The following is a 25,083-nucleotide window of genomic DNA, read 5'->3' on the forward strand; positions in this document are numbered from 1 at the left end:
TGCTTATATATTCTATGTAAGGATCTAAAATGTGACTGAATATAAATAAGTCATATTTGGTATTCTACAGAAATTAAGAGTTTAAAATAGCACTGAAAAGAAACTTTACAGTAATGTATTCACACACTGACTCTTCAAATTAAAGAAATGAAGTGGTACAGGATAATCTAAACAATAGATTTGAAGGCTGATTTATTTTCAAATAAATGCACCTATAATTGTACAACTAAAAATAAGTGTCAGTATTTGGTGCTAATAACTACAGACATCTTTAATGTTTAATGCACAGATAACTACCCTCCAGCCCCCATACAACAACTTTCGCAGATTCTACTTTACATTAGATCATTGAAGGATATTTAAAATGTAATGTGTACATAGCACAGAATTTATGTCAGAGACAATGCAGATTAAAATTCTGTGAATTTTCATAAGGTAAAAAATTAAAGCTCTATAAAATTACTTTTAGATTATTATCCAAAGTAGAATCACATACATTTTCGCTTCCATAATACTCTCACAAATTTCCATTAAAGCTTTTTTTTTAACAGAGACAGTAGCATGAGCACAATGATCCCACTGGCTTCCAAAAGAAAAATAGTGCATTTGTTCAATTAAGCTATTTTTTTTCCTTTTATATTTGTAAGCCAGGTGGGTTCAAGACAAACAGGCTAATGCAAGCAAGAAAGTAAACTGTAAGCTTTTACATTAGGTGGCTGGACAAACAATTATTGTACATGGTAAAACAAGTAAGATTTTTTGCCACAAGCCACTGCAGGGATATATGAACTTTAGTGGCCGAAAAGCTTGAAGTACTTTCTAAGTCTTCACATACATTTGGTTAGTGCTTACCAGGTTCAAGACATTTATGGAAGCAGATATGGAGACACTAGGCTGTTAAAGCTGCAACAATTTAAACAAGGCAAGTTAGGAAGTTACATAGATTTTTATACTTTCCCCCTTTATTTATTTATTTTTTAATACTTAAAAATCTGTCTCTTTTCAGTGTCTCAATAATAAAACATTCTAATGCACTTTGATCTAACTACTAGTTTTTCATCATTGCATCGTCTGATCCATTTACAATGAAACTCCAAGTTAACACCAGCTGCAGTGGACTAGGTCTGCAAGGCAACAGTAACAGGGACTGAAGCAAATGCACATCAAGTGAAACCCAGTTGATGTTTTATGTTTTTTTCCATTAAACAGTCTATTTTAGCAAACAATCTACCAACTTGTAAAGGTAAAAGTATTGCTAAATCAAAGCAAAAACTTACACTTAAATTCAAGTATTCCTTCTCCTCCAAAAAATGACACATTTAACTAAAATTATCCGTGCACTTCTATAGGTGTTTCAGCCTGAACAACACTGTCAGTAACTTCTAGGTGCAGGGCTACATGAAGTTTGCAACAAACTGTTTTGTTAGTAGGCAGAACAGGAATGCAGCATTTTCATAAACATCAAGCAAAAATCTCCTTATTTAAGGCTAAAAGATGGAACTCAGAAAAGTAAAAAAGCAGGAGGCTTTATAGAGTAAAAAAGCTAGCAGTAATAGTATAGCACTGAAAGTACAGTGCTCTGATCGCCGCTATCACAAATACCAACAAAAAGACAGTAGTTTGGGTGAGACTGACAGAGCAATAGACTTATATTTCTAATTTGACATTCATTAGAATTTTAACATTCAGCCACAGCTCCACTCTAAGCTAAATTGAAGTGGCCAAAACTCATAGGTATAAAAAAAGCCTTCAAAACATGTACTTAAAAAAAATAGAAATGGTGTGTTAACAAATGTATGCGTAAAACAGATTTATAAATAGCTACAGTATGAAAAATATTTCAGTGCAAAGGCAATTTTAAGTTTTCTAAAAAATACATTACAAATAATTTGTTAACTACACACAAGAAATTTGTCACTGCTACTGATATAAAATTTATACCCATATTAACTTTTTAAAAATATATACACCAGTGTTTTATGTAGGGGACGGTTCTAACTGACCAACATTCAAGTCTGCAATGGCAAGTAAATGTACACACATCCACAACCACACACATATGTACGTATTTCAAAATGTTACTTTGATGAGGACGCTCTTTGAAACTTAAAAGTGCTACATGTTAAATAGTAAAAACACCTTCATCTGTGGTGCTCACCAGTAGGGTTTTAAAAATCCTCTATCTTTGGTATACTGAAAATTTCACAACTCACTTTACAATCTCTGCTTGTCCCAGGGCATTTTAATAATATTTCACTACCACTCAGAATATCGTGAGGAACATTTTCTAGTAAGTTGATTTTTTTAAAACTAGTAAATAAACTGTTTTGCCTCTTTTTTTTTTTTTCCTTTTAAACATAAGGGAAATAGTTTTTTCTACCTTCCTAGTCTGTTCAAAATACAACTAACAATGTCTTGGCCAGGTCTTCCAATAAAGGCTACAGCTCTGATTCCAAATATTTTGTTTTCACATTGAAATAAACTTTTAGCTAATGTCCTCCCAGATGTATTTAATGACTACGGTTTTTTAACCAGTTCTAACCACCAGGCTGAAACTGATTGAAATCAGATTACTCCAGGTATTTTTGCACCCCAAAATAAAACACTGGACTAAAGAAACAAGACAAGGACACAGCTAATAGTTGAGTTAGTGCAAGGTAACAGAAATACAGCAGAGAAAACAGAAGTCCAAGTTGGCTGTCATTCTTAAAAGTAATTCAAACAGAACCCTTACAGTCAAACTAGTTCCCATATCACAACTATTAGTAAACAGGCGTGTGCCACCTCGTGGTTTGCTTGCAAAAGGTAACAGTTGTGTGCTTTGTAATACGTCTGCTAAGCCCATTAGCCAAGATTTAACAAGACACACACACAAAAAAAAATCAAAATTAAGGGGTGAATTCAGATAGTAAAAGACACTTACTTGGAAAAACAGTCTTCCTTCTTTTAAGAAACAAAATGTGTCAAAAAAGTTTTCCTATATAGTACTTTCTGCTATGCATATTTTACAATCACAGGTAATCTGCATCTTTGACAAATTCACAAAGACCTTTTAGGCAAAAAGTTTACATTCAATTTTTTAGTAGATACCAACATAGAGTATATTTACCTATCTAACAGCCAACTTCACTTCATAGTGTGTACATACTCTACACAGGATTGTTTTGCCTATCCTTCTACAGGGGAAAACTAACTGAAAACCAGACACAGCCCTGATTTGGCCACTTACAAGGAAGTGAACATTAGAGAGTGTTTCTTGAAAGCAGATTTGCACAGAGGAAACACCAGTTTGTTCTACAGAAAGAACAAAGAAAGAAAAAGGACAGGAAAATCAGAAACAGCACTTGTTAAATATGCTTTAGGAGACTTTCATTGGAGATAACTGAGGTCATTGCTTCTGGCTGAAAATTAAAACTGTTGATCTCAAAATGTAGGTCACTGACTGAAACTATACACTTCAAGTAACAAAGAAAATTACTAAAGATGACAGACGCAGTAAATGCACAAAAATCTTGACACAGGATGAAGAGAATTTTTAATGCTACCAGTCTCACAGTACCAGACTGTGCAGATTGTTCATTGCTCCAGTAGTTCAAAACACAAAAAGAGGCCTATTGGCCTGGAAGGGTTCATACTTCTAGCTCTTGATCCTGTTTGTCTGAACATTACCTCAGACAGCAAAAGCCACGTATAGTTCAATATATTTATGTGACATCTTTGTTTCCTAAAAAAAGAACTAAACAAAAACACAGTTTTTGAAGGCTTGACTTGGTGTTCTGTCATACAGACGTTTCCAAACCTGACCCACTGTAGTGGTAGCCTGCACTGGAACGGCAATGCTTATTTGAATAGCCAAAGACAGATGGAAGTACTGAATAATCAATGCCTCTCCAGTGCGTAAACATCATTTTTTTAGAATGAGAATTAGACCTTCTTGCTGGGGAATTGCTGCAGTCACTGCTCCTGTATCTTGGGCTCTTCAGACAGGCAAGAGGTGTGAATTCTGAGATGTGCTCCTGACAGTGCCTCGATGCATTCTGTCAAAGGGAAAAAAAACACAACAAAAAAACAAACACACAGTAAATAGAGGAATTTGGAGCTAGAAGTCTACAACTGTGTTCTTTCATAGGGCCATTGTGCCCTTGGTATAATAATACCTAGATCACCATTCTGGCTATTTGTTTCATGTGAAGGTGTAACTCCTCATATGTTGTTGAGCCATCATCCACTTTCAACATGATTAGTTGGATATAAAGACCTACAGAACCAGGCATAATTTTACATATAATCTCTAAACCTGATAATGGGCTCTTTAGAGAAGAGATGATGACACAGAGGACTGCTTTCAAGTTGAATTGTTTGAAATCAGATTTATATTTCATCTTGCAATCTCTCCTGGTACCTCTTTTTATCTCTGAACTTTTTTTAGTCAGAATTTCTGCTGGGGAATTTTAAGATAGAATAGATTCAAGTACTTTGCCTTGGACTTCCAAAGACAGGAATTTCTTAACAGTTGGTTTGTGCTAAAAGATGGAAGTTCCAGAAGTTTAATACACTTGCTTTATACTTCTAAGCAGTATCTATTTTGGACTCGCTTAGCTTACATGTAGCATCTATACAGGAAATTTGTGCTACACATCACAGTCCTATCTTGGTCTAATTTTCCATTAAAATCTATCAGTTCCACATAATCACTCCACACTCTGACAGAATCGGCACTTCCACTCAGGAAATACTCAGGTTTAGTACAGTAACACAATGGTTGCATGACAAGACTCTGGAACATGTGCATGAACTAAAAGAAAATCAGCACAGCTCTTCCCCTAATTCTCACTAAATGCATATATAATTTCCAGGCATAGAGGTATGGAGGTTATGTGATAATACTTAAGATATAAATGTATTCTAAGCATGACTCAAAGCAATATTATCAAGAACTCTCTACAGCAATGCTATATAAGCCAGTTACTCCTCTATTCTTAATCATCCTTCTCCTTCCCTGTTAATAGCAACACAGTAGGCAAAGGGGGAAAAATAAATAAATGACAAAATAAATATTAATGATGTAGCTTGACCAAGATTTAATATTACACTTTTCATGCCAATCACAGGCTTGAAATCTTGCTCTTGCATAACCAAGAGCAATTAGAAAGCTCTCTTACAACAGTTACTCTTGGAGAAGTCAGCAAACTATACCTAACTGTTTGTGAACAGTGAGGCTTGGATTCTTTTAAACACATACATAGACCAAATACTAACATTAATCCAGAAGAATGTAGATAATCAGCTAATAGAGTAGTAGACGTTGTTTTGGAAAGCATTTTAATTACCATACATATGTATTTCTAAAAATAAAAACATGTTTTTTTCTACACATAGCTCCAAGGCAAGTGCTTTCAACCTGCCATGCCCCAAGCTACTTAAGAAAGCTGGGTTTTCTACTACTACTCGTCTAGCAGTCATTAAAAGTAAATCAAAAGAACCCCTTAACTACCTTGAAGCCCTGCAGCCCACACCAGCACATTACGCCGCATTTGTCCTCTCTTCATGTATGGGTACTTTGCACCTTCACACACACAGTTGTGTGGTACTTTTGGGGCCAGGTGAGCAATGAAGGGACTGGAGCAGATATGGCATCCAAGTGGGAATGTATTTGAGTAAAAAGTGAATCTGCTTGCTTACACTTGTTCATGTAATCAGTGGTGTGGCAAGGGGATGATGTACAGACATTTTGCTTCCCTAATGTTTGGGGGATTTAGGAGCTCACCACTCATGTTGCCATCTTGGGTGTTTGGCAAAGCTATGACAGCTCTCCCTTGATGCGAGGCAGCAATGCAGTGACACGCTGGCCTACACAGAATGCATTACTCTGGTAGATACTGCCAGATACACAGCATTTTGACTCAAGGTCCTATTCTCAAGGAACTCAGTTCCTTTTCCATGGTTATCTGTCTGCATTTGGGCTATGTATGTATTCAAAAGAATGAGAGATGATGAGTAAACTACTAATGTCTGAGAATTACGTCTGACTTCATGCTACACCGTGGTGTAATGTGAGTACACTCTGCAGTAACGACTGCAGTTCTTACACAAGACATGTCACACACCTACATATAACACAATGTATTTATAGGACTTTAATATGGGTATATTGATCTACTGTTTGCCTCAAAGGAGGAAGTGTCTGAGACAAAAAGATCTTACCTGTGGCATGAAACATCTCTTGCATAAACTAGGCTCTCCAAGTAAAACATAACAATTGTGTATCAATATTGATAAAGTACATCAAAAACTCTGGAGGAAACAGTTGATTTGTAAGTAGCACAGCTCACCAACAGAAATTAATCCAAACTGGCAAAACGTACAGTACTGTTACCTAGCTTTGATCTAATTATGGCTCGGAAGCTGAAAGATTTCCTTCAAGAAGTGGCCCATCGCTGTTCGCCAGTGCGTTAAGGGCTGTTTTATGTCTCATACTCCTCTGCAAGGATGAGGAAAAACAGTGAGACTCTTGCCGAACACAAGAGAAACGTGAATGAATTGTACCATTTGGTACAAATGTAACTGTTGCAGCAAAGTCCTATAAAAGTGACGGATTTTATGACAGGTTTAAAATGGAAAGGTTATCCAGTTTAAAATAAGGTTTCTATTACTTGATCCTGAGGTTAATCCTTTGAGCCACTCTGAGGATTTTTAAAATTCCATTTCAAACTGTCTTAAAAATCCTTAATTACTCTCAAAAACACTTAACAGTAGCATGACTAAATACTGCGGGCTGTGTGTCCTGCCCCTCTGACTGTACCTGTACCTCTGACCTGCACTGAATGGGAGAGGTCCCCATGATATGACGAGGCCAAATTGATTCCAAGTTAAGGAGCGGACATCCTGCTTCACTACTCCCCAGAGCAACTGGTGCATTGAAGGGAGGTGATGGGGCCAGGGCTAATGGACACTGACTTGCAGCTTAGTAATTACATCCCAGGGAGAGAGGGCAGGGGAGTTACCAAGGTAACTTCTTCCAAGGGATTCAAACACTGCAACAGCAAGATCCATTTCTTTGTTTTCCACAGAAGAGGAGCCCAACACATGACAAAGGCAAAAGTTTGCTGGCGACCAGTTTTCTAAGAGCACTGTGCAGTTGTTCAGCAGCAGCTAAGCCATTGAGGAACAGAAGAATGATGAATCCCCAGAGAGGCTTCCCCAGGCAAAAGTACCACTTTGGGTTTCCCCAAGCACAGCAAAGGGTAGAGATCTCATAAAAAGACTGATGGGCTGATCTTGTGACTGAAGTGAAAGTGAAGTAAAAAACCTATCAGAAGCACAGAGAAAACCAAAAATATGTCTTAAAAAGGAATGAAAGCACAGAAGTTATTTACAGCTCAGAATCAAAACACCTGACATTTCAGCTACAAAATATTAGGGATTGCTTAAACACTGTCAATTTAAGTGACAATTACAAAAAATGGAAAGAGGATAATTTTAAGTGAATTTGTATTTTCCATAACAGAGCTGCCGAGCTTCTGGTAATGACGAAAGAAGAATAAAGACATATAATCAATTAATGTAGACTCTATATGTTGGTTTTTAAAAGGCTGAAAGAAACCTCACAGCTGCATGACTTCCAGTGAAAGCACAACATTCAGCTTGTTTCAGTGAGCCAGAGAGTCACTGGGACATGTATGAGAGATGAGAAGATTTTGATTGAAATTACCAAAAAGCCAACAGATTCCTCCAAAGCTTTTGCAAATTAGTGTTTTAGGCCAAGAAATACAACAGTTCATATGTTTGCATATATATAAATAGACATGCACATATATATACATATACTTGTCTGTACATATACGAATGTGTATACACACATATATACGTGTGTGTGTGTATAAATATCACTGAAAAGCTCTCTCAAAAAAGGAGAAACAGATCTGGAGTGTTTAAAAACCTCTGAATTAATGATGGTAAATAATCACCCACTACACACCAAAGTGACTCAAATAATTGAAAAATTTAGAAGCATAAGAATTGCTTCAAAAGCTTTATGTGCTGTTACAGCCTGATGAGAACTAACTTAATCACCTGGGAGGTGGCTGCTAGTCCTATGTTAATCTTTTCAATTGTTCCAGAAGCCCTTTTATTACAAAGAAAGGAATATAGCTTATAGGAATGCAGTAAGTTTTTTTTGAAAAAGGTTTAAAGTTCAGTCCTAAGGCACTTAAAAGCCAATTTTAGCCAGAATTTTCAATAGTGAAAAACAATTAGTGTCTTTCCCCTGTGATTTACATAATGACAATAATTCTTATGGACTGTACATTTTTGAATGAGGAAAGAAAGAAGAACTGTATTTTATTAAGAAATAAAGATGCAAAATCTGCAATGGAAAACAAGTCTCCTAATATTAGGACAAATGGAGTTTTCTAGCAGACTGTAGGGAAGTCAAGACTTACTAGCATTTCTTCTACTTTTATATAAAATTAAATGTCATACACTTCTGGATCTTGAGTTTTCTCTTTTGAAAGAGCACAAAATTTGACAAAATGGAATATAAAGAAACATCAGTTTCAAAAGGTATGCTGGCAATAACTTATTAGTAAGAAGTTGGATTTTCTTCTATCACGGCAGAGCAAATATGCTAATACATTCCAAAGATTGCTTGAATGCATCCCAGTACCACATTTTCTGTCTCGCACTAGTAACAACAGCATAATCAGAATTATCATTTCTTTGTGTGGCGACTATTCCATTTACTCAAGTACAATGTAAGCATGACATGAATTCACCTACAGATAGACCAATGAGTAAAATTAGTATCTAAGAATCTTAGATTTTGGAGGCAGAAAAACATGATGTAAAATTCAGTAACAACAGTAACAAAAATGGCAGTGATAGTGACAGATTGTGACACTGATTCACAGAATCTTTGAGATAAACAAATAGAAGAAGGACAAACTATATTACAAGATATTCTTCTTCAAAATATAGTTGATATGAATTAAAATTGAGACAATGAGTATGGTAAATAACTTCTGATGACAAACTTTTTACTGTCCTTTGAATGAAATGGCCAAGCATGCAGAAAGGCAGAAAAAAGTCACCTTTTGTTCCATTAGAAACTTAGACTGCTTGAAGTCTGAGAAAGCATAAAGATGGTGGACTGCTCAACAGAAAGGCACTGATGTTTAGTCTGATTTCCCCAGAAGATTGTAGGAAGCAACCGTGCACATCATTTATGTTTAAAGCAAGGTAGCAGTTATTTAGGTAAAGCAGATTGGAAGACAGGAAGAAACAAAGAGAGGGAAGAAGAAACACAAGGGATATATCTGGTTAAAAGTGAAAGATTTTCTACTAAATAATAAAAAATGAACACTGCAGCTGTTAAGCCCAAACTGTGCTTTACAATTGATTTGTTTTCCAGCACTAACATACAGTGTCTGTACGAAATGCAGTAATACCTTTGGGGCTTTTGTTTGCTAGCCTGTGTTTTCTATTAACCCATATCCTCATTCTCCCTCTTTAGATCTTAAATTAAGCATGCAGAACCTATCCTGAGATCAATTTCTTCAACAAGGAACATACATGGCAGAGAGACATCTATTAAAGATACTGAAATAGAAAGACACTAAATGCTGACCTGCCTAGGAATGCTTTTCTGCTATTTTTTATTTTTTCCCACCCTCCTGGAGTGGGGCCTTTTCACAACTTTTGAGGTATTAAAGGAATATTAAGCAATGGGAAGGTCTTTTACTTGGCAGATACGATGTAAGAATTTATTGCCTTTTCCAAAGGGGAAATTTTACTTCCCTTTATTCCCTTCCTGTTAATGCAAAGTATCTTCTCAAATAAACATCAAAATGCTAACTAATTACTACACACACTTTCAGTGCTAACACACTATTTTAACATAACAGTAATGCTTGGCAGGCTGAGAAGGGCAACAACAACATTAACTGTCTGGTTCAACACCTCTACTGTCCTTCAGCTTCTAACATATACATGAAAGTTTGTTTGGGTCAAAATACTGGTAACATTTTTTAATTGAGGTTGGTTTGCTGGTCCTAGAATGATACCATGAGTCCCACAGAACCTGGTTTCCCTTTCAGCCTGTATTTACACACTAGTTTCTCCCTTTGGGCTGATCAGAAAAAGGGAGACAACAGATTTTAAAATACTCTTCCCATGGCACAGCAAGACATGTTTATGTAAAAATAATGTAGCAGAATAGGCAAAATGTAAGTTGAAATATAAAAGAGGAAAAAATTATTAATTGCTGGCCCTGTGTTAAACTGTGACAATAGAATATGAATGTTTTAATACATGTGTTTTAGTGAGAGGCACAGCATCAGGATAAAATAGCTTGCTAAGAAAGGATTTTATTGCACAGATCATGCAGCATCAATGTTGGCATGAGTTTACAACATATTCCTTAACAACATACTATATATTAATCACATTTATTTTAAGTGTATAAATTCTAGATTTGTTCAATAATAAACACACATACAGTTGTAGAGTCCCCTGGTATAGAATTGCAACTGCATGTGCAAATCCCTACTTTAAAGGAGATTTCAATAAAAGCACATGGTCCCTTCCTACTGGTTTTATTATGAGCTTAGCTTTTTTTAGATAGTTTTCCATTTTAGAGAACTATGCTCAGCTTTCATGGTAAATGCTACAATGTCCACATTAGAGTTTCACTTATGTGGTAAAATGACTTGGTATAAAATACAGTAACTTCAGTTCAGGGGTGTGGGCAGTGCCTCTGATTACTTCACAACAGCAGGAGAACTGCTGTCCAGGCCTAGATCAGTGCCCCCCCTCTACTCCTCATGGACATTTCAATCCCCTCGCCCTTCTCAAATCAGGACTCGTGTTGAGCCATGTACCTGTCTCCCACAATTGTGATACTCTGATTTCCCTGTGGTTGCAGGTACAGAGGCACAGGGCTTCCCCCAGGGCTCAGGTAAATACCACCACATAACTAACAGGCAGCATCTTTGACTGTACTGCTCAGAAGTGATATAGATGAAAGGTGGGTAACCTCTGTTCTAATCTTGACTCTAACCTTGAAATTATCGGAGACTTTTGATACAAAAAACTAACTTCACAAGAAAAAGAATATTTTTACCTGGATTCTTTCTGCTGCTGTAGGCCACATCTCTCTGCACAAGACCTTCTTGAGAACATCTGGAAGAAGGCTGATAGTTATGAGCAGAATTATACACAGCCAGGCCGGGCCACTAGACAGCATTTGCATGAACACATAATACATCCTCTGATAATTGAAAAAAGGCCTAGTAAGAAAAAGATAAACAGACATTACTCTTCAATACACAAAAGAAAGACTGGCATATGTTAAATATAAAAATTGTGTCACAATCACATCAGGTTCAACTTCCCAGTTTGTGGAAGTTCACCGATCCCAGTTTTCTCAAAAAGAGATCTAAAAATTCACTGACTAGAAAGAACTACCTTACTCTCATGTTCCATGCCATAGGAATACCATGCTGTCCTCCCTCCCAAGCTCTTAAAAAAATCCCAATTGGGAGTTCTGGAATACCTAAAGCTAAATTTAATTCTGTCTGAGACAAAAAAGTGAAATACGTAACAACTTAGGAACAACTGTTTCTGAAAAAAAACATTTGCGATGCAATATATATTTGGGTTCATACCAAATGATTCCTCCCCAGAGCAGAGAAAAGACCATGTAGAAGACCAGTGATCCCCAGATCATGAAGTGATTTATCCACGTCCAATAGTGTGTATCTAGTGCAAGCTGAAAAAAAACAAACAAGAATAAATGTTGTTATTACTATGGAAGCAACAGAAAGCTCAGCAGGAGATGTTGAAAAATAGCACCCTTTGAAAAAAGGGATGGATTCTTTACAGAATTAGATTTTAAATGTTTTCTAATTTTGAGCATAGTTAAGAAAGCACAGATAGCAACATCTGTATTTAAGTTAATTAAAATTATTATGACCAATGTATGGTCATACAGAGAAAGCAATACAAGTAAGCAGCAATTACAAAACAAACTCTAAGAAAGTTTCAGTGGATAAAATACTGTGTATCTTACCTTCAATGTAACTGTGAATACAAGCACAGTAAACACCAGTGTTCCAAAGGTCCAATTTCCAAACATCTAGAAAAAATGGTCCCAAGCAGTTATAGGTAATATCATCGACTACTTTATGAATTGTCCAGAATAAACTTATTAGGTCTATGTATTGCTTTGTATCAGGAACTCACTGGTAAACAAAAACCACTGGATTTTTACATGATCTTTCCAGTGCAAAGTCTTTTAGCTTCTTGCCCTTGTGTGTACACACCTCAGATTTCAGACAGACAGGAAAAAAACACAATCAATGCACTCAACCTCAAGCTCACAGGTATGTTTCTTAACAACAGTTAAGTCTAGCACTGTTAACAAATCACTGAGATCTACAAACAAACTGCAGTAATTTAATCAGTCTTCTTGGACATCATCTTTTCTCTGATCTCTTCTCTGCTGTCCTTGATATCCCACAATTTCTTGGAGGTTCAACAGCATGTTACACAGACGAGTAACAGAACAAGAAAGAATGTGATAACCATCAAAGCCATGTAAGGACATAGATGTTCTACATATATTTTAAGATATTACACTTCTGAATTGTGGCTGATTTTCTCCCCACCTGCATAATGAAATAAAAACACTTCAGGGTATTGCACCCATGAAAGACAAGAGTACCCAAAAGAGCTGAATGATTCTGAGACAACTGCTGAGATCTTATGAACTCTCTTCTGCAGGAAGATACAAAATTTCAACAGAAGACCCAGTTGGCCAAGCGGACATTTCTCAATTAACAAAAAGGCAAAATGGGAGCACACAAGATATGACAATATAGGCAGGCATGCCACAGAAGGGTAGCATAAAAGCAGTATTTGGACGAAGAGGAACAAAATCACAGATGAAGCCTAGCTCCAATAAAGATTAGTAAGGGGTGTTGAGGGTGACAAAAAGGTTAGTTACAGATACGCTTATTTCAAGGGGAAAATATAACTCCACTGACAGAGTAGTAAGACAACCTAGTGGAAGGTGTTAAAAAAAATGTTTAAGATTTCAATACTCTGGATATTAGTCTTCATGAGCAAAACCTGCTCCTTACACTTAACAGCAAAGCTTGAGACGAAAAAGAGCAATCAACAGTGCGGAAGCAATAGGTTGAGGAGCTGTTAAGGAGCGGGAGCAATGGATGTGATCTATTTTAAATTTAGCAAAGCATTTGATGCTTGCCTCAGGCAGCATTCTCAGCAGATAAGGAAGCAGGGGCTGGGTAAACAGACTACTACTTGAGTTGAAAACCACTCAAAAGTTTAGCAATCAATGTTCTTGATGTTTGGTTGCTGGTAATCGGTGAATCACGCTACAAACCAATACTGCTGAATATCTCTGTCAGTGGCCTAGATGGTGACAGAGAAAGCATCATGAGCAAATTGCCAGGTGATAAAAAAAAAAAAAAAGCTACAAACCAATACTGCTGAATATCTCTGTCAGTGGCCTAGATGGTGACAGAGAAAGCATCATGAGCAAATTGCCAGGTGAAAAAAAAAAAAAAAAAGAATAGCTGACATAATGAAAGACAGATTTTCAATCCAGAGGGACCTCCATTCATTTCAGAAGTGGGCTAACAGATACCTTATGAAATTAAATAAGGAAAAGAGCAAAGTTCTGCACCTATGGAGGAGCAATGTCATATATTGGAACTGACTGGCTGAGCAATAGCCCAGCTGAAAAGGAAGTTGCAGTGGGGTTACAGCAGACTCCAGGTTGAATACTATGCTGTGCTCTCTCTATAAATAAGGGAAACTGCAAATTAAGCTGTATTGGGAGTAACATGGCCACTGAAGAAGGCTATTACTGCCATCTGCTCTGCTACAGAGAGATTGAACCTGGAACATCGTGCCCAGTTTTGGGCCCCTCAATTCAGGAGAGGTGTGAAAAAAATTGGAAAGGATCAAGTGGCAGGCAACCCAGGTGGTTGGCAGTCTGTAGTTTTCCTGTGATGAGAAGCTGAAGGACTGATTTAGTCTGGCGGAGGGGAGGTTAAGGAATAACTGAAAAGCTGCCCACAAATATTTGAAGAACAACTACAGAGATGGAGAACTGGAAAAGACCTCTCTTCAGGAACAAGAAAAATTCTGCTTAGGTATTAGACCATTTTTTTCACCACGAAGGCAGAAAAACATTGGAACAGGTTGCCCAGGAAGGTAACGGAATCTCCATCATCAGGGATATTCAAAACTTGAAGAAGACTAGCCAAAGCTTTGAGAAACTTCATTTTAAATAGCCCAGCACAAAGAACAGAGTTGAACTGAATCGTCTCCAGGGTCCCTTGTCATGTATATTCTATATGAGCTCGCCCAATATCAGATGACAGGGGTTCTCCAAGGGTAAGTGATCACAGGAATGTGCTGCCAGGGGACAAACTCTGAATGGAGAGCACAGCCACTCACAAGACAGAAATCTGTATGAAACTAGGCCAAAATGATCTGATGAACTAGGAATGGAAAATAATTTTTAAAATAAACAAATAACTGTTTGAATGATTCATTACTTTGAGTAACCATTTCATTATTTTAAAATGTGTATGACCAAGTGTACAGAACACAAGATGAAGTGCAGAAAACATTCAGCACTTTGACATTTTCCTTAAGATATATAATAATTTTATAGGGTCACGCCCTTAATGCAATATTTTGTGTGCCCTAAAAAAATAAAAATCAGCTAGAACTGGACAGAAATCTGTTTCAGGAGCTTCAAATTACACCATTTACCAGCTTTCTTCTTGCAGTTACATTTTAGAATATCTTCATGTCTTATTTTGCATCTAAGTTTCTGTGTACTGAACAGACATGTTTGTATTTCCAATAAAAGCTGCTAGATTAAATAAAATAGTTGAAACAATGTTCCCCTATCTCTGTTTGTCAGACTAGATAAAAAGCATCGGGGTACAAACAAACCCTTCACCTGCCCAAATTTTTGGCTCAAAAAACAAGGTCATATCTCAGGGACACTAGACTCCATAAGGCTGCTAATTTGATGCAGAGAAAGGTAAGCAGACCAATATGGAATAGTGTGAGTTACAAAAACAATGTGTTTTCAGCACTGACTATCTCAAGATACTACTCATGTCTTCAAGCTGTGAAGCACTCTTTTAAAAATCTGTTTGTTAGCATCTAGTTTATTAACAAATATTTTTCTGTGCTCCTCTCCCAGCCTACACAAGACTTTCCCTCCTCCTGTGACTGTCCTTGTTCCATGTTCCAATTTGTTATTCTACTCACTTCTCTTCCTTCCTGCTGGTTAGCATTTCCCATTCTGTTATTCCTTTTAAGCTAGTTTCTCACACCTATCTCTGAACCCAGCTTCACATTTATATTTAATCCACCCTGCATCAAATGTTAAAATAAATTTTAACATATTAACAGGTAATACATTTTATTGTAAGGGTAAACTAAGACAACATTTACAATCTGCAATTAATTATATGGTGCCTCTGTTCTTCTCACCTTCCTTGTGTAGTTAGTCTCTAACAATGTTTTTCAACACCAACTATGATGTCATATCCAAAGGGGAACACCACACACGAATAACAACAATTAATATGAGATAAAGCATCTTAGTTTTGTTTACCATTAAATTATTGAGGTAGGCATTTAAGAAGTAAATCTCAGTGATTAAAATTACAGTTTTCCATTATTCTAGTAGCATCACTCTACAGCATACAAACATTTTCAAACAAACTTCTGAATTCTGAGAAACATCCCACAGGGATTGTTTGGAAGAAAGCTCAATGGTATGTAAATTTTAGTCTGATGCAGGCATCAATCTAACTGAAAGACATTCACTTTCTTCACTTTTTACTAGTTTTGTAACAATGGTGATTAGTTCATTTCTGGAGGGGAAGAGGAGTAAAAAATTTTTGCTTCAGCACCCATTTTAACAATTTGCAACCTAGCTTGAATCATCTTATGCCATTTATGGCATTAATGTTACTTTCAGCCATTTTATCCTCTTTCCTGCATTCTGCCTATTCCCTGATCCATAATGACATATTCTTGCAGTAAACCTTTCAAATCTTCTTTTTTTTCATTGACTTTTTTCAGATGCAAGCATAATTTGAATACTTGGAAATAACCATCAACACCAATTAGAATTAATGCATGTGTGAACTCACATGTGTCTCTCTGACTATTCCTGCACACTAGCATTTTCAAGCCTTGAAATCTAAAATTGAGCTCAGTATCTGTAAGTTTTATACATACATGCAAGTATGCATGCTGAATAATGATGAATTTTCTAACTCTGTCACTAGAGTCTGAATGGCTCATCAAACCCCACATTTTATCATCAAATATTAACATATATATATATATATTTGTAGATATGAACATTAAAAATCTGGAAATTGGGCTGGCTTTAGAGCTTTTTCAAGAATTTGATTAAATGTGTGCAACAGAAACACACTAAAATTTCAAAAAGGGACACAGTCAGAATGTTTGTTTTACAAAATGTTTACAGGTATGAGAAGTCTAATTTTCAGCACTATAAATATGAGCTGATGCAGCATTTTTAACATCTAAGAGAGCGTAATGGTACCAGGAAAAGAAGTGCTGCAGTGCATAATTATGTCTAATGGATATTCATTCTGTCCTCAGAAAACCTTTCTCACTCACACTAGAAGTTCATTTTCCCCAACAGACGCCAGAAAGAGCATTTTATGATACTTGAATATTGTATTTCTAGCAAACATAAACATTACATATAGGCAACAAAATTGTATGCAGTGAATTTTCTCACTACACTTTGAGGGTCTTTTCTAAAGCCATTCAAGCATTTTATAGCATATGCCGTAATAAATTTACTACAGCAGAGAGTCAGCAACAAAATGTAGGTTACAGAAAAGCATAGAATAAAACAAAAAAATACAAGGAAGCAAAAAGCCTACTTATTTTTTTAAGTTTCATGGCTCTTTACCACAGCTCGTATACCTTAGTATACTTGATACTCTATAGAAGTTCTTTATATTTTAAGTACTTCTAAAGTAGCAATAAAGAACATCTCTATCTATAAGTCTAAGTGATATTTTGAAATTATAGGAAATAATTTCCTGCTCTTTAACTGTTTAATTAAAGAACAGTGAAAGATGAAATGGATATCATGACAAATCCACAATAGTCTTACCATGTGAGTGCTGGTTGTCATTAGCTGAGGATAGGAGAGAAGCAAGTAGCAAAAAGAAAAAAAAGCACACAAATAAAACAGACCAAAATATCAATGGGTAAAATAAATAAAATGCAAAAGTTCTTAAAATTTGCATTCATGTGACTGCAAAGCAAGTAGATAGATTATTTGAAGCTGCCATACGTAAAAATTAACTAAAATATTTAAAAGATTATTATATTTAAGCTCTTTTATGATAATTCTTAACTACTCTACCAAGAGTCTTTTGATATGCTCAACAGATATTTATCAGATGCACGTTAAGCATGAAACAGAAAAGTTACACTGTAAATTCTGAAGGAATACTTGGAATTTATGATATATATTACTCCTAAGTTAACCTAGTCCTATGCCTCTGTTTATCGATATACATAATTCCTATTGCATAGTTCAGACATTGCCGAACAGATAACCCTGTCTCATCCTCACTCATAAAACAGTTACCACCTGTGCTGGAAATCTTGAAGAAAAGAATTAAAACTATGTTCATAGCACAATCAACATTAAAAAATTTACCTTTGATTGACTGATCAAATCCAACACTAACCTGTCCATTGCTGGTCACAATTGTGTTTTCAAACAAGAAATAGGCACCAAAGAAAAATACAACAGCGTCAAACACTCCTAGGAATGTCCAATAAATAAATGCACGCCAGCGCAGCAAAGCATTCTTGGCAATATCTCTGTGTACAACAAGATAGATGCATTCATTATCAGCATGTTCAAAAAGCCTTAACAAATTATGTCACTCCAAGATTTTTAGAGGGAAAAACAATTAAGAGATTGCACGCACAAAAACACATTTCCACATTACAACTGTCTGCTGCTTTACATCCAGAGCCTTCCTGAATGTCTTCTCTTTATTGTTTTTATTTAATTTTTACTTAACCTTTTTAACTGTTGCCTTTAATTTTGCTTATTTCAAATGTACAGTAAATTCTCCTCTGCTGCACCTATTTATTTTTAAATCTTTTTACAGAAGGTATCTGTTTTCCAGGATTTGTTGTGCATGTGATGATCCACTGTAGATTTTAAATAGAAACACTAGAGGTCTCTGGAGACTTTGTTTTATTTCCCATGAGGTACTTTTCCACAGAATATTGTAACAAAACAAAACAATTTTATGTGAAACAAGGATTTTACAATTGAGCTGAAGCTTCAGGTAAATCAGAACACAGTCAAATGAAAAGCCTGAATTACAGAAACATTTGCTACCAACCAACACCTTTGCAATATGTACTTTAAGAACTGTCTGATGACCACATGAAGTTATTTCTCCATCTAGACTGACAATATACAGTGTCCAACCCTTTGTGTCCAACATCAGCCGCATCTGGCCAAGAACTGCACTATTGCACAAAACAACTTAGACTCTGTTAGATATAATAACCCAAATGTTTTAATGGAACAACCACTGCCAGCTGTCAAAAACAAAAAAAAGATCTTCTGAAAGACCATTTTTAAACTCCAAATATTTAAAATATAGAAGAGAAAATAAAAAACAGGGGGATTTGGATTTGACAGTAATATCTTTTATTCCTCTTCAATTTCATGGGTAAAAACTTATCACTGCATTCATTAACCTTTGGGTATCTAGTTATTACCACTCAAAAAAGTTTTCTCTTTGATTATTGTCTGTTACCACTCTAAAATGTGCTCATTTTGCAGCTACAAGAACCAAAACTGGGCACTGTTGCTAATTTAGATGGCTGCATGCAGTTAAATTGGCAAGAACAGTATTTCAAGTGGCTGAAAATGGTGACACCATTCACCATTTCAGTTCCCAGAGGTGAGTCAACAATATGCAGAGAACAATGTTGGACACCAGACAGAACACATCCTATCATACAACACTCTACGATGCAGTCCTCTCTTCTTTCAGAATAAAACACATACACAAAAGAAACAGTATGTTACCTCTTTTTAAAAGGCTTCTGTTCCCCTTGGCTAGAGGAAATATAGAGTACTAAAACAAATTATATTTTGATTTGTAGAACAGTAATTTCTATTTTGCTCTCGCTCACTAGAGTAGCAAAAGAATGGTGTGGGTTACAGTATGTAAATATACATTTTAAAAGCACATGCCTATCGTAGTTTGGAGGCTGTACATGTGGCCTTCAACCCTTCTGTTGCAGTGTATCTGATTTTCTACTGCAACCTTACACAGAAATCACAAGGGCTGTATTATAACAGGGTTATATTCCACAACCAGTCAGTCAAATTCTGGGGTACAATGTGTTAATTTTACCTGTATAAGAAAGGCTCTCTCTTGAGTGTGTCTGCACTGACATGTTGTTCCATTAGACCGTAGAAGAGGATAGGAAGGGAAGTGAAGCTGATATTGTACAGTGTTAGATATGCAGTATCGTATAAAGTCTGGAGATGAAAAAGAACTAAATCAGATAGTTTAAAACACAATCCACTGCCTGACACTTGATTTAAAATGAATGAGTTAACCTCTTCATGAAAAACAAAGCTGTATCGGTTCAGAACGGAGGCAAACATCCCCTGACAGCTGCTAAGGGAAATAAGGCATAACTCTACACTTGCACCCCATTCATCTGGAGGACAAAAAAAAAGTCAAATAAAACATCACTTTAATAGTATGGTCCATATATAAGTCCCTCCAGCCTTTCAGCTGTAAGACCAAGTCCAAACTACCCAAACTGAGTAACAGCAGATTCCTGTAGAGGCAGAAATTCCTCTCTGGCACAAATGCCTGCCCTCCCCTGTCTACGTAACATGCAGACATGCAGGGAGGAAGGCAGAGTATTGCACAGGTTCTTCAGCTGTAAGGGCCTGCAATGTGCTGTACAAAGAAACACCCCAACATATCTTTGATTCTTCTTCCCACTGAATGATTTTTCCATGTATGTATCATCATTATAACCAGCCCTCAAACTTACCACATCATGCCATTATTTGCATGAGTTGTTTATTTCCCAAAACCTGTTTGGTGATAATTTATACCATAAAAATTTTTGTCAAAACTCCCTTTTTGATTTAGAATTACAATTAGCACCTAAAAGAACAGGAAATGAAACTAACTCTTCATCAATACATGCTTTTGTAGCCAATTCCTAACAGTGTTTTGTAATAACCCGCAAATTTTTCAGTGGTCATTTGAAATTAAGACCAAAACAGGAAAAAAATAAAATTAGCTCCATCATTTTTACTCCTTCTGGAGCTTTTTTTTGAGACATTCCACAAATTCAAAGTAACAGCATTATTTTTTCCCAATTAAGTCCTCCTCTTACCCAATTTAATCCTGAAAAAATAATCCTCTTTTTGTTTAAGTCTGGTTATTATTCTGTTTTTTGTTCCCTCACTCAGAAGAAACAAGAGGTAGATTCTTCTGCAGAAAGTGGGAGGGGAGTAAAAAATAAATTTAGAAGGGAGAATACTGGATCTTCTCCAGAATGATGGCACTTTCTAGAGAGGAGCAGTTCACTTTGCTTCTATCTTTCAATGTATATTTTTAGTTTTCAACTAACTCAATGCTGCTATTCATCTGAAGTTTGCAATTCATACCTGTACAGGCCAGAAAAGACTAGTTTCTTCTTCCATTTTCATTCTGAGTTCTAAAAATGAACCACTAGTTTGATTTCTTATTTTTCAGAATTGCCTCTGTCCGTGTTCAATAACCTTGAACCTAAAAGACACTTCCCACAGACATTTTACTTTGCATTGCCATTTCCAAATTTTGGTTTCCTGTTTTCTTTGACTTTCATAATTATACTGCTTTTATGATAATCCATAAAATGATTTTATGTAACTTAATTGCAATTGCCACTGAAGACCATATGAACTGAAAGTGATGCTCTTCTTTTTACACTGTGTAAGCTAACCTAGAAATTTTCTTGGCTGAAGAGTGCTAAGAGATCAGTTTTTTCTTTTAAATACCATAGAGAAAATGTGGCAGTGAGGGAAAAACGAGCAACTAACCTGCTGTGAAAACCCACAGAAGAACTGATATAAAAACTGAGGAAAAATGAAGCAGACATTCTGAAAGACAAAGTGACACCATCATCAAGATAAATATCACTACTGTACAATGCTAGCTATGTATATCATAGTTTTATAACACTACTAATAGTAAACACTGCAAGAACAGCAGAAAGAGCTGCATACAACACACATCAACACTGTAATTTTAGAGTAGTACTGTTAAGAAAAATACTTGAAATATTTTGAAAGCAAACTTACAAGGCTATAGTTTCAAAATTCACAGGCAATGAATTTTGTGATCGAGGAGCACAGCTCAGTTAAGGCAAGGCAAATAAGGCACAATCCAGAGTAGGACACAAATTGTGATAAGCAAGCATGGCTCCCAGAAAAACAATTTTAAGGTTTTTTCAGCTGTGACTCCGAAAGTCATCTGCTTCTATCTACACACACAGTCAAATACTAAGACCTTGAACTATCTTCTCAAGTTTCCTTTCTAAAATCTTTCACTGCTTACTGAAAGAATGATTGGATCCCAACATCAGACATAACAAAACTGCCTAAACAGGGGGATGCACATCATAAACTTTCTCCACCTATATTATTCAAATGAATTTAGAAACTAATGTTAATTAGGTTATGCTAAGTTCTCAAATACTATTTCCATCTTGATTTAAGCAGTCACTGCCGAGAACCTAGAAAGTACTGAAAATAAGTAGAACAATCTGTGTTGGAAGTTGTAAAGGAGAGGGGGGGAAAAAAAAGACAATGCAAATTTTGCTTTTAAATATACCCCAGATTACAGAATGTATTCATATAAAAACTATTTCAATTCATGGTCTGGAGAAAACCAGTAATCCCATTTCAGCTTTGCATCTGGCACTCAACAAAATCCCTTTACAGAATTACTGCTTTTTTGTACCATTGACTGTGCAAATTGTATATAGTTAAGATATTACCATGTAAGTTCTTGAGATTTATGTAATTAAAATAAGCATTCTCCTACCTTATAAAAGAAGTATTGCACAAGTTCAGATATCCTAACATAATAAAAATGCCCATGAACAAGTAACATTTTTTTCAAATGTTTAAATTTAGGTATTGCATAGTCACTGTTTCTCGCTGCTTGACGACCTTCTTTGCCAATGATTCCTTAAAAAAAAAAAGTGATGAAACTGTTTGAAAACTGAAGAATTATTTCAAAGATACAATTATTTAAAAAAATACAAGAATGCTGTGACACAGATCTAGTAAGAGATCACCACTGTACCTCATAGAATTCCTGCAGTAAATTCACAAAATTTTGTCTATAAAATGCATAACTTAAGTCTTTGAGATTGCTAATTTTTAAGGCGTGTTTTTTGTCATGCCATTTGAATTAATAGTCTAAAAAGCACACTTACCTATACCAACGTGTGCTTCTAGAATCATACTGACATCATTTGCTCCATCACCAATTGCTAATGTGATAGGATGCTCCTTTGATAACTTGATCAATTTTACAATCTGGAAAAAAACAGTGTTAATAACTCTTCTCTGTAATGGTTTGCTTATTGTTCATGAAGATGCAATTAATTAAAAATTACCAACACAGCTGCGTAAGAAATTCTGTGAAGGGATACAAAACCAGTATTACCCAATGGATAAAGATCACAGTACTTTCTTCACATTAAAAGTATTTGCTCCAAAGATACAGTAACAGTTTTCAAAACCTTCCAAACTATTTTGAGAAAGATGGACAGAAGGAAGGAAGAGCAGAAGTAAGGAAGACGATGCTGAGATCGCTTATATATGTATAAATGGTGTATAAATGCATTAATAAATTAAAAGGGCTCCAGTGACAGAGCATGCAAAGAAATCCTGAAACTAAAGACTGAAAGATTTTGCTTTCTTAACTGTGCTGAAATTTGTTCCTACTATTTAAGAAAAGATAATTAGAGTTTGTATATATCTAACTATCCAAGAATTTTACTTCACGTCTCTCCATGATTGCTTCTGTAAATTTGGCACCGCATCAGCTGCTGTGGACTAAATACATTTGTTAAAATGACTACGGGGTACATGTGCTGAACCTGAGCACTGAGAAAAAGACATGACAGTTTGAAAGGGGGGGGAAAAAAAAAAAAGATATTCCAAAGTTTGTTTCCTTTAAAGTTCTCCAGTTATGTTGAGATGCTTCAGTAATGGAAGGGTATGTTTTTATTAGATATAAACTAGTATACAACAGTGAAGGAGTACTTAAAAATGATAATGCACAAATTTTTCTGTTTAGACTTTTTTTCTTGGCTCCCCACTTATGTTAAAAACAGAAAAGAAATATGACTCTACAGTAATAAATAATGCACATTCTGGTAGTATCAACAGATAGTAAACTATTCAAAGCTTGTTAGGTTCAAAAGGAAGCAATTAGTTCAGTTCAATAAATATGTTCATTTACTAGCATGTACCTAACATAAAATTTGCACAACATGTACATAAATCAAACTCAGGTGCACAGCTGGGTGCCATTTTAGCATTCCATTACCTAAATTGCTTGCCAGTAGAAATTCTTCCCTCTCCCATATTTATTTTTTTTCTTGTTGGCTTTCTCCATTTTAGAAGATACAAAAGTGAATGGAAACATTTCAAGTTACCATAATAAGCCACGCGGAATATTAACTTTCAATATTTACATACGTGCACAGCTAATGAGCAACTACAAAGCAGAACACAAACCTGTGCTTTTTGCAGAGGTGCCATTCGACAGCATAACACTGCACTGCAGTTCCTGCATATTTCAAGAAAGCGCTCTCTGTAGTTACTAGAGCTCCCATCTTGTCTTGGTTTCATTATTAATGATAATGCTGCTCCATCGATAATTAAACTGTAATCTTGCATATCAGTTGAAAGTCTGTTCAAGGATAAAATACACGCTAAGAGTCACCGTAACATTCTCATATACATTTCGTATTTGGCAATATTTCTTTTCTGATAATTAATGAAAAAATAATGTGTGCAATACTGCAAAATTAATATAGGAAATAATAAAGGAATTAATAAAGGAAATTCCTTGTATACGAGTGCTATTTATGACATTTTAAAGTAATAGATAATGCTGAAAATATTCAGTGCTTCACCAGTTCAAAGACAGACACTCAATACCACAGATACTTAGGCGGTGAATACGAGTGTACAGTTAATGACCTTTCAAGTTTGGTTTGAAAGGGCTCCAAGACAGTTTATTTGTGGCATATTCCATAACATAGAGATAAAAGTTGAATGGAAAAGCCTTTGGTATTCTGAAATCTACTTTGATGAGGAAAATAATTTTTTTCTCAAGAGTCTATATTTAAGGAAGAAAACCATACTTTGAAGGAAACACCTAAAGAGATTTGCTGGCCTGGAGAGGTAATGTCACTGTCTACATTTACAGTATGGATACTTTGCATTTAGTGTGGTGGCTACACCTGATACAGGTATACCTGTAATTATACTATTAAAATATAATAATTATGTGTTATAAATGACAATATATTATTATATACATTAATCGACTACTAGTATACCTGTAATAACTTGGGCCTTGCTAGAAGTGAAGCACAGTTTACCACAATAACACATGCTGAGCAATGGGGAAAGATGGCCCACACCACAGGAGCAGTTTTTCTGCAGCATCTTAGTTGAGAGCAGCAGGATTGGCCTACATCACACAGCAGCCTCAGGCTCCGGGTCAGCAGGGAGTGTTGTATGAACATACACTGAGGTTTATTTGTGCTCTAGTTTCAGTGCTCCAAGGTTATACCACTGTGCGTGGGTTTGCAACAAAAATATTTTCACCAGGATCAATGTTTGTGAGGAAAACACCATATTTATTAATATTAATATATTTTAAGATTTTCCAT

General features: G+C 35.8%; 1 protein-coding gene across 1 annotated transcript in view; it reads right to left on the reverse strand.

Annotated features, from left to right (window-relative positions):
* Nucleotides 1-3,023: 3,023 nt before the first annotated feature.
* ATP11A (ATPase, class VI, type 11A) overlaps nucleotides 3,024-25,083 on the reverse strand; it is a 76,236-nt gene continuing 54,176 nt past the window's right edge. The window contains exons 20-30 of the mRNA XM_009997966.1: nucleotides 23,918-24,092; nucleotides 22,606-22,708; nucleotides 22,209-22,354; nucleotides 21,203-21,262; nucleotides 19,506-19,633; nucleotides 17,805-17,940; nucleotides 17,219-17,242; nucleotides 12,068-12,133; nucleotides 11,664-11,767; nucleotides 11,120-11,285; nucleotides 3,024-4,037 (exon numbers count right to left, since the gene is read on the reverse strand). Of these exons, the coding sequence (XP_009996268.1) occupies nucleotides 3,780-4,037; nucleotides 11,120-11,285; nucleotides 11,664-11,767; nucleotides 12,068-12,133; nucleotides 17,219-17,242; nucleotides 17,805-17,940; nucleotides 19,506-19,633; nucleotides 21,203-21,262; nucleotides 22,209-22,354; nucleotides 22,606-22,708; nucleotides 23,918-24,092 (1,366 nt within the window). The 3' untranslated portion in view covers nucleotides 3,024-3,779. The remainder of the gene's footprint in view (nucleotides 4,038-11,119; nucleotides 11,286-11,663; nucleotides 11,768-12,067; nucleotides 12,134-17,218; nucleotides 17,243-17,804; nucleotides 17,941-19,505; nucleotides 19,634-21,202; nucleotides 21,263-22,208; nucleotides 22,355-22,605; nucleotides 22,709-23,917; nucleotides 24,093-25,083) is intronic.

The sequence above is a fragment of the Chaetura pelagica genome, unplaced genomic scaffold, assembly GCF_000747805.2.
Source record: "Chaetura pelagica isolate M959 unplaced genomic scaffold, ChaPel_1.0 scaffold123, whole genome shotgun sequence".
Classification (NCBI taxonomy): Eukaryota; Metazoa; Chordata; class Aves; order Apodiformes; family Apodidae; genus Chaetura; species Chaetura pelagica.